The 8,976-nt window shown below is 42.2% G+C and overlaps 2 protein-coding genes across 2 annotated transcripts in view; one reads left to right on the top strand and one right to left on the bottom strand.

Moving 5' to 3' along the window:
- SARC_00301 (hypothetical protein) overlaps positions 1-4,787 on the top strand; it is a 6,841-nt gene extending 2,054 nt beyond the window's left edge. The window contains exons 3-9 of the mRNA XM_014306028.1: positions 116-277; positions 1,015-1,104; positions 2,138-2,204; positions 2,458-2,587; positions 3,131-3,366; positions 3,867-3,914; positions 4,270-4,787. Coding sequence (XP_014161503.1) covers positions 116-277; positions 1,015-1,104; positions 2,138-2,204; positions 2,458-2,587; positions 3,131-3,366; positions 3,867-3,914; positions 4,270-4,352 — 816 coding nt within the window. The 3' untranslated portion in view covers positions 4,353-4,787. The remainder of the gene's footprint in view (positions 1-115; positions 278-1,014; positions 1,105-2,137; positions 2,205-2,457; positions 2,588-3,130; positions 3,367-3,866; positions 3,915-4,269) is intronic.
- Positions 4,788-8,571: 3,784 nt separating this feature from the next.
- SARC_00300 (hypothetical protein) overlaps positions 8,572-8,976 on the bottom strand; it is a gene marked incomplete at both ends in the record, with an annotated part of 3,111 nt that continues 2,706 nt past the window's right edge. Inside the window, one exon of the mRNA XM_014306027.1 lies at positions 8,572-8,777. Within this exon, the coding sequence (XP_014161502.1) occupies positions 8,572-8,777 (206 nt within the window). The remainder of the gene's footprint in view (positions 8,778-8,976) is intronic.

The following is an 8,976-nucleotide window of genomic DNA, read 5'->3' as shown; positions in this document are numbered from 1 at the left end:
GTGTGTGTATGTGTGCGTGCGTGTGTGTATATATATATATGTGTGTGTGTGTGTGTGTGTGTTGTATGTATATATATATATATATATGCAACTAAAACATCTGCTATACTCACAGGTGGCCTCGCACGGTATTAAAGGAGGAGTGGAGCTGTTAGTACTTTATGGTTGCGAGATCGATCCCCTCAAGCATGCAGACTGGACACCCTTGATGATAGCATGTACGACAACGCACTTTGCGGTGATTCAGGCCCTCGTCGAGGCCGGGGCAAATCTCCAGGTATCCTGTGTATCGTATAGTGAAGAAATTAACGGCATAATTAGTCGCACGCAGACGTTATCAGACTTAGGACAATGCTATCTCGAAGTAGTACCCTCACCAATGTTTGTACGAGCTACATTTACCCCTCTTTTTGTATGTTTCCTTTCGATGAATATTTATTCAGTGCATTGTGGTCTTCGAGTACGCTCGCCTACAATCATATACAAACGTTTGCGCACCTGGCTGGGGTAGAGTATGCGCATGCGTTTTCGAATGATATCGCACATGAGAAAGGCTTTACAATTACCATGCGATGGTAAAGGTGCCTCGGTTCGTGTATTGTGCATGTGTATAATACTGTTTAAACCGCTAACTTGCCTAACCCCGACGGAGCTTATAATTTTTCACTAGGTTGAGATTAGTTATTGTAGATAGAAATGTCCCAGCATACGCAGATCCATGATTCGGATACCTCTTACGAATGCGTGAGATACGATATACAACTGCTTGGTGACCAACGCCAACTCACTAAGCACAAGAAATTCTTCTGATGCATGCTTGCTGCTACACCAAAAGTGTCTACACATGCATGCATTGTCCACTTATGATCCGTGAATTTGTACATGTCGACATTGTATTTCACTCTATATCTCATGATCAGTCTATGTACGCATAAGTAAGAATAGCTATGCAGCAATCATCCTAAAGTTCAATATTCTCTTTCTTGATATTGAACATGATCTTGCACTTCACAGCTATACAATAAAGACGGTTGGACTCCCCTGCATCTAGCCTGCCGTGTGGGTGATGTCGATATCGTTAGCTACCTCATGGACAAACGCCAGGTAAAAGATAGAAAGAAATACACAGAAACCTATGCTAAAGCCTATATCGCCCTACCTTGTACTTGAAATACGGTGTTTAAGTAGCTTTCAAGTCCATTACCTTATTAGATAGCTTATGGACAGACAAGGTAGGGAAAAAAACAAATCCACAGACACCTATGCCAGTTTTATCACCATATCTTGTATTTGAAATTGTTTAAGTCGATTTCGAGTCTTATATCTAATTGTTGGCTAGTTAATGGACAAACACAAGGTAGGAGAAAGAAAGGAATACACAGAAACCTATGCCAGCTTATATTCGTCATATCTTGTACTTCAATACGTTGTTCAAGTAGCTTTCAAACTATCTCATGGACAAACACAGTGTAGGAAAAAGAATATCAGCTTTTATCACCACAACTTGTACTTGATGTACGTTGTTTAAGTAGTATTCAAGTCCTATATCCTATTACAGTGTGTATTCTGTACGAAGAGTTTTCAGTTAGGTGGGGTGATCAGGTTCAATATGTGCTCCAGCTTGTCAACTGAAGTGCCTGCAATGCACTGTGACAACTATTGAAAGACTTTGTGTTGTGCTCCGTGCATGTCATCGATCGCAAGTTGATCGTGAAGGAGACTTTGTACTTCATCTCTGGTAAAGTAATTTATAGTGATGTGCGTTTTCAAAGATGTGTTGACTGACATTTGGTATGGAAACTGACAGAAGGGTGATCTAGAATACTGCGTATAAATTGCGAATGAGAATATTTATGCTCTACTTCTAATACTAAGGTCGTGTGATTGTTGACATCTGAATATTTAGCTGCTTTTCATAGTATATCTGGTAGTGAATAGAATGTGTTTCAGTACTTTTGCTTGCGCGTGGCTAAGTATACCTGTACCTGTTACTGTGTCTATACGTCAATTGTGGGTATCATTTTTTACTTGTAGAGGATATATGTAGCTCTAGAATGAAACAAGTAGAACTTGAGTATACTACTCACAACCACAACATATCGGACCTATTTTCTTTTCTCATTAAATGTTTTTGCAGGATGAAGATGTGGACCTGTGGAATCGTGCAGCACACAATGGTAGAACTCCGATACACACAACCGCAGGTGGGGTCTGCCAGCTTTTCCCGCAATGACTGTTTTGAAAATTGAGTCTTCGCTCTACATTGGAGGTATAATGTAGTAGTCTACTCGACTTTGAGACATCAGGGCACTATACCTCAGTCTGTCAATGCATTATATGTTCTTACTATCAGTATAGATTCGTTCCGATAGCAGCGTTTCTATTTATTTATTTTACTACTATATTTGTAGTTATGGCCCTGTCTATTGATCCTAATGATATCCTCGAAAATTGCAGCTCATGGCCATGTTCGAGTGCTTGAAATCCTATTCGATGCGTGTAGGCAGGTCGGTTACGATCTCACTTCAATTGTCAACATCCAAGATTCGAGCGGTAACACGCCCCTCATGTGCGCAGTGACTTCGAGGTGAGCAGCTCTTTTTTGGGTAGGTACTGTATTCGCATATGTACATCAATGTATGTGTGTGTGTAAATGTGGACGGAAGTAAGTGTGCGTGTAACACCATATTTGCTTGTTGTCGACCTCTATGCTTCAATCAGTGATACTCTCTTGCTGTGTGCTGATCTATCACCTTACCTCTGTGATATGTGTTGTATTATGAGGCCAGGGTACTGTGGATATTCAATGCTGGAACTAAAATAGATCAAACGTAGGAACAATTGGCTGAACAAATCCCACAATCTATCAAAGCATAAAATATGAACTCATTTTTTGTCATGTTGCCATCTGGTCTGGTGATGACCAATTGGCTTATTGGTCGTCACACGATCTATTATTAAATGTTGACTGGCCAGTGTGCTTTGCCATTTCAAAATAGTTCGGCTTACATTGTGCTGTCCTAAAAGTTAGATTATGTCACTTCGAGCTGATGAGTATTGACTCGTTCCATAGAAAATTACTAAATGGTCATTGCGCACATCTCTTCTTTTCACGGAAATACACTATCAGGTCTATAAAGGCTGTCGATTTCATCTGTAGAAAACATGAAGGAATAGTATCTTTGGGTGCCAGGGACAAGAATGGAAGGCAAGCTCTACATGTTGCTTGCTTAATCAATGCGCCCGAAATCACTCGCTTGCTGCTAAAACATAGTGCAGATGTGAACGCGCGCGATAACAAGAGCATATCTCCGTTACAATTGGCAGCGAGGGAGGGGCATGTGGAAATCTTGGAAGTTTTGACTGGTATGATGGGTGTATGGGTAAATAATCGTGGCTGCATCGAGTGCGATAACTACACTAGCAATCATTGTTTCTGTGCGCAGTATGTAGGAATGATGTAGTACTTGTTTTGTAGATTTGAGTGTAGGTCTCGGCTGCGTAAACGATATCAATGCGCCATCTGGTCTCACAATCATTTTTGTATGGTGCGGTTCGTGTCGATTGCTCAGAAGCGGGATCTGAGTACGTGTTCTAAAATCGTAAGCAAATTATGAGAACTTGTATTCCACTTTTCGTGGCCACCAGAATGACATGTCTCCAGTTTGCATCAATACCAATTATACGTCATTATATCGATAAATAGATGCCCTAAGATTACATATCTCTATATGGGCTCCTGTACGAATGGTTGTACTGTAGACTATAGCTTGACTTGAAGTGTTCTATTCGCTGCCCCATTTATCTATCACGCTGAACATTTTTTTGGTTTATTGTCGCCTTTTGATCTTTCCACTGGCTGGTAGATACGAGTCTCTGCGATTTGGCAGCAAAGGATTGTTACGATCAAACAGGTATACAACGTAGCATTCGGTTCCACTTTTTCCCAGCACTCCATGTATTCGGCTGTCATTGGCATACATCCTGTGTCTGCGCTTTAATTTGGTTGTGATTTGCGTGATTGATTGCAACTGTCATTGCGATGGTGTGTATGGTTTCACTGGTCAATGAACTGAACTGCCATATTGTGTGTTCTCTCTCATTTGTTTGTATCCTGACATACAAGTGATGCTGCCTCTTGGGCAAATGGTTTTCGAATGGAGTTTGTGTTATGGTGTTTTACCATTCACTTCAATATTATAATGCTGTTTTTGATAAAACACCAACAAGACCTAGTTTGACGTCGACTCAACTTAATTCCTTGTGCAGCTGCCGATGACGCATTAAAATTTGGGAAAATGGATGCTTTTGAATATTTGAAATCCAGGCCAGAAAATGTGCCGGAAAACTGAAAGCATAATCGGAATCCGAGCAATGTACGATAGGGAGTGCAGTTAGTCTTGCGAACTATCCTATCCACCTATCAAATCGTCTTGCAGAGCGAATATCATTAGGGCAAGCTCATTTTCGAACGGAAAAATCGTTGATATATTTTCCTGGGGGAAAGTACGAAAATGCTCATATATGCACATTTGATTGTATGGATATTTCAACCCACTTACGTATTGAGAGACCTACTCATGCGCTTTGATATAGAGCTCAGTCGAATGGTAAATGAGATGGCGCTAATGCCCCGCTCACAAGGGAAAGCTTTGTATAGGACGCTTTTAGCAAGTCGAAAACGTAACTGAATGTCAAACGATGTGGTTATTCCGGGTAAAAAAATGTAGCCAGGAATGAGGGAGGAAGTCTATATGTCAAACAAGAATTAAAGCTATTGAACTTCGACACTCTGGTTTTACTTAGTCTGGCCTGGCGATTCTCTTTAGAATGTAGTAATGACTTCACATTATGATGTACAATCCAAGATGTGCTACTAGAGTGAGAGCATGATCTAAAATACTGTCCAACGGGACGTTGAATACGAAATCTAAATCGACTGTTCGCTCTACATTTGTATTACCAATTGCTATGCTACCTGTGAGATGTCCACCATATTTTGAGTAAGAACCTACAGGCATCTTGGTGACAATGCTTCGTATAGCCTCTTGCATCATTGTTCGGTAAAAGCCGAAGGTTAGAATTGACTCAATTGCCCAATCTGCTACTGTAGCTATGAGTTGGAATTTGTCGGTCGTATGGTTCTTTGTTCATTTCGTTTTAGCAAGCATTTTGTGGATACATGTGGAGAATAGGGGTATATAACTCACATGTGACTGCCATGGGTAATTAAAGACGCTCGGCCAAAGTGGGTTTGATTGGGCTTTAATGGCTGAAAGTTAAAGGGTCAAAGTATGATAGTTCAGAATTCTGATGCCTGTTTTATTTATAGTCAGTTTTTGATCTTTTGTAGCATGACATGCAGGCTATGAATAACCATGATATACCGTCATACTTATTCCCAACGCTGTTACATCTATCAGCGCAGGTTGTTTACTTTCCATATCTGTATTTACTGGTGGTCATTCGGTCTCACCATTCCTTGATCAGTTAACGACCACCCGTTCTCAACTTACTTATTTCGCCTGCAGATATTTCAGTGATTCCACATCTCATTCATTATCAAGTAGTATCCTTGCACGCTTTTGGTATTGGAGCAACATATATAGCTCTTGCAACAGCAGCTGTACACATATTGCTCGGCTTCCATTGTTAACAACGTACGATTATTACCGTTAGCTGCTATGCACTGCTTAGCTGCTACACCTGTATTGGAGCAGAATGCATCATCATTCAACTCTCTCAAGAAGTTTATCTAGGGATTCTCGTGATTGTTCTCTTCAATACTTCGAAGGTTTACCATAGTTGCAAGGTTTCTAGGGCGTGTTATACAAAAAATGACTCTTTGTTGTTTCATTTGTCATGAGAACTGATACCAAATATGAGTACCTTCAGGGGCTACAGTCCGTCCCCGACATACAGCATGCTTCTCTGTACATAGTAGCGTACACGTTAAAAAGATAGCTGAATTCAACTTTAGCTGGATACATGACTTTTCTTGCTAATAGGTAGCTGGTTGACTAGTGAGATTCGGTGTTTGTGATCGAGAACGGTATTTTCAGCGCATACCACTTCCTGTTAGGTGCCCGACAACTAGCGTCGACTTGTAGAGCGCTCACGTTGTTGTAGGAGGAAATGGCAATTAAAGCATCCAGCGACTTCATTCAATTCCATAGGTGACCGTTAGTGAGTGGAAGTAACGCCAAGCACGTGTACACGCAATGCGCAGACATAGATTTGCTACGAATTACAGTCCGCATTGGACACAAAACCTGACACTCTGGTCCGACTCATCATACCGATATGTGTTTACACGATTTCTCCGTCAATATGTAGGTATGAATTAGACTCGGCAGTACAGTCTTAGGGACTGGATTATTAGAAAAGACAATTCAAACCCAAAGCCACAAAATCATCAAAGACTGAGTTTTGGGACAGGATCCAATGTTCCTGAAATTAGAGTCACCAGAAATATAGCGGTAAAGGATACCGGTACCCCGCGTATGAGAGAAACACTCAAGTAGAAATTTTAAGTCAAGTGAATTCAAAAATACAAGTCTTTTCTGCTGAGATAAACGTACTTGAGATGAGGTCTATTGTTTCCTTTGGTCATATCTTTCCAGGTACTCTGTATACTCTATACGAAAGCTATCTCAATTTATATCTAATGTCAACCTTCAGGACAATAGAAACAATAAAGATTGGGTATTACACGTTCAAAATTAATTAGAACATGTCGGTTTATATACAGCACAGACTTGCCGTGAATGTAAATACATCTACACTAGACGATGACCATCAGTCTCACAATTGTTGACCCCTACTTTAACGTTTGTAATTGCAGGAAGGGACAGTTATACTTCTTGTTAAAAGTGATGTCCGTTCAGATACCGTCCGTTTCTACACTGGCAATGTTGCATATTGCAATATCGAGCGAAAAAAACTCTACAACCGAAATTGATCGGAAGCGCCTGCTGATAGTGTTCTAAATGTGGTTTGTACTGCGACAGTAATTTTGTATTTTAAGTACTATAGATAGCGTAAAATCGACGAGCAATGTCTCATCGCAGACATAGTAAACTACATTTTTTAGAGTGGCTCAGAATAGAACGGTAAACATACCAACAATACTACGATTACATGCAGAAGAACAAAAGCACTACCTAATTATGACCTATAATGCCCCCCATCTTCACTCAAACCAAAAAGACACTATTCAGGGTGCTTGCGGTAGGAATACTAACTGCAGGTTGATGTCTTCTCGTATGTCAGCATATTAAACACGCACTGTTTCCGTACGTGCGTTGTGGAAAGCAAATTGAAAGCTGGGTTCATCCACCCCGATTCGTAATGAGTACTGATTCACGCCACTAATAAAAGAACTTGAATCGAGGGCAACCGATTGTTGGAGTAAACTTTGGTCAAAAAAAGATCACGTATACGCACCCGGCTGACATCCCTGTCCGGCAGAGAGTTGACCTCCGCTGGGAGCTCCTGTATATCGAGGGTTGGTTGTTCAACCAGTTCGGTGTGCAGAGACCATTGTCTTATCAAGTTTGAACCACAACAGGCGAATCGCCCTCGGCACTGCCCAGGTGTGCATCGACAACCTTCTGAGCGCGCGTCGTGATCGAGAAGCACGAAGCCGATCGGTATTGGTGGCCAACATGCCATCGGGCGGTCGGAGCACCGCTACGGTTCAGTTGGCGCCAGAAAGATCGGGGCACGGGATAATTTCATGCCTGCTCCACTCTTGACGTGTGCCAGGAGCGTATACTTCCAAGGCGGTTAGCCAACCGCCCGATTCCCTCTCATGAGAGATATGTCCACCTCATTTGTGGTCACGATTTGGCGGGCCGCTATCATTCCAACAATACACCAGCCAATATATCAAAAGGAGAGTTCCCATAGCAATGTTTGTCGTCTAGTTCAAGATCGAAGAAGCCACAGCCATATTTCACTCCCCCCCCCCCCGTTCGTTACTGCAATAGACCGCCTGTAGATTTTTCTCCTCTCTGACGAATATCTCAATTGCGTACTCGGCTCCAAAAACCTCAATGGATCGATGTAACCACAGACGGTTTAGTTGCAATGATGAGTGCCGCCAGGACCTGACGCTTGTTCGCTGGGAGCACGAGTGGGTTCATATGGTTGCAGCACCGCGACATGTGGTCAACGAAGATGTTTAGAGGCCCTGGGATATACTGGTAGCCAATTTGTAACTCATGCATGACCTGGATAGACCGGAGGATTCGGCGACTTTCCATTGTATTGTCCTCGGTGTTTTTGCCGAGGTTCTTCATGATATCCAGTACGGAGATGCAACCGCTGCAGGATATTCAAAGCCTACTTGGCTGCAAATTTACACCCCGTCATATCGCGGCCCGTAGCGCCATAGTTTTGCTGCGCCGATTTCAGAGTACTGGCTGCGAGAACAACTGAAAAGAGCTTTGAGTGACCCGTGATGGTGATGTCGACGTCGATGATCTCCTTTCGAATGACCGCATAGCCCTGGGTACCGTCGTTGTGCCGGACGACGATGATATCGTCCATGTTTGCTGTACCCTGTGGCTACGTCCCCGTGTGATGGAGTGTCATAAAGCGTGGGGCGGGGACCCCTGAGCCCACTTCGTCGGCATCCGTTGGTTGTATTGCCTCGGCGGAGAATTGCGGTGCCAGCGCTTTCAGGCCCATTATGAGGTCTGTCTGGTCGAAGATATGCAATTTCGCGGCTTCCAATGCCAACTGTGAGAGCGGTGCGTTGTCTATTTCTTCCGCTGCATAGCAAGAAGTGAAAGAATACGGCCTCCGGTCAGTCTAAAAATCAAGATTTTATTTGTATTAAAATATTTCAATACAAGTTCTTTTCCAATATTTCCAAAATGTTCTAAATTCACTTTGATGGCTCCAATAGCCTGAGTATTTTAAAACACACAAGCACATATATACACACTTGATCATAAATTTATATATATG

The sequence above is a fragment of the Sphaeroforma arctica genome (assembly GCF_001186125.1).
Source record: "Sphaeroforma arctica JP610 unplaced genomic scaffold supercont1.8, whole genome shotgun sequence".
Classification (NCBI taxonomy): domain Eukaryota; class Ichthyosporea; order Ichthyophonida; genus Sphaeroforma; species Sphaeroforma arctica.
Note: the sequence above shows the minus strand (reverse complement) of the source record. Positions and strands in the feature narration are given on the sequence as shown.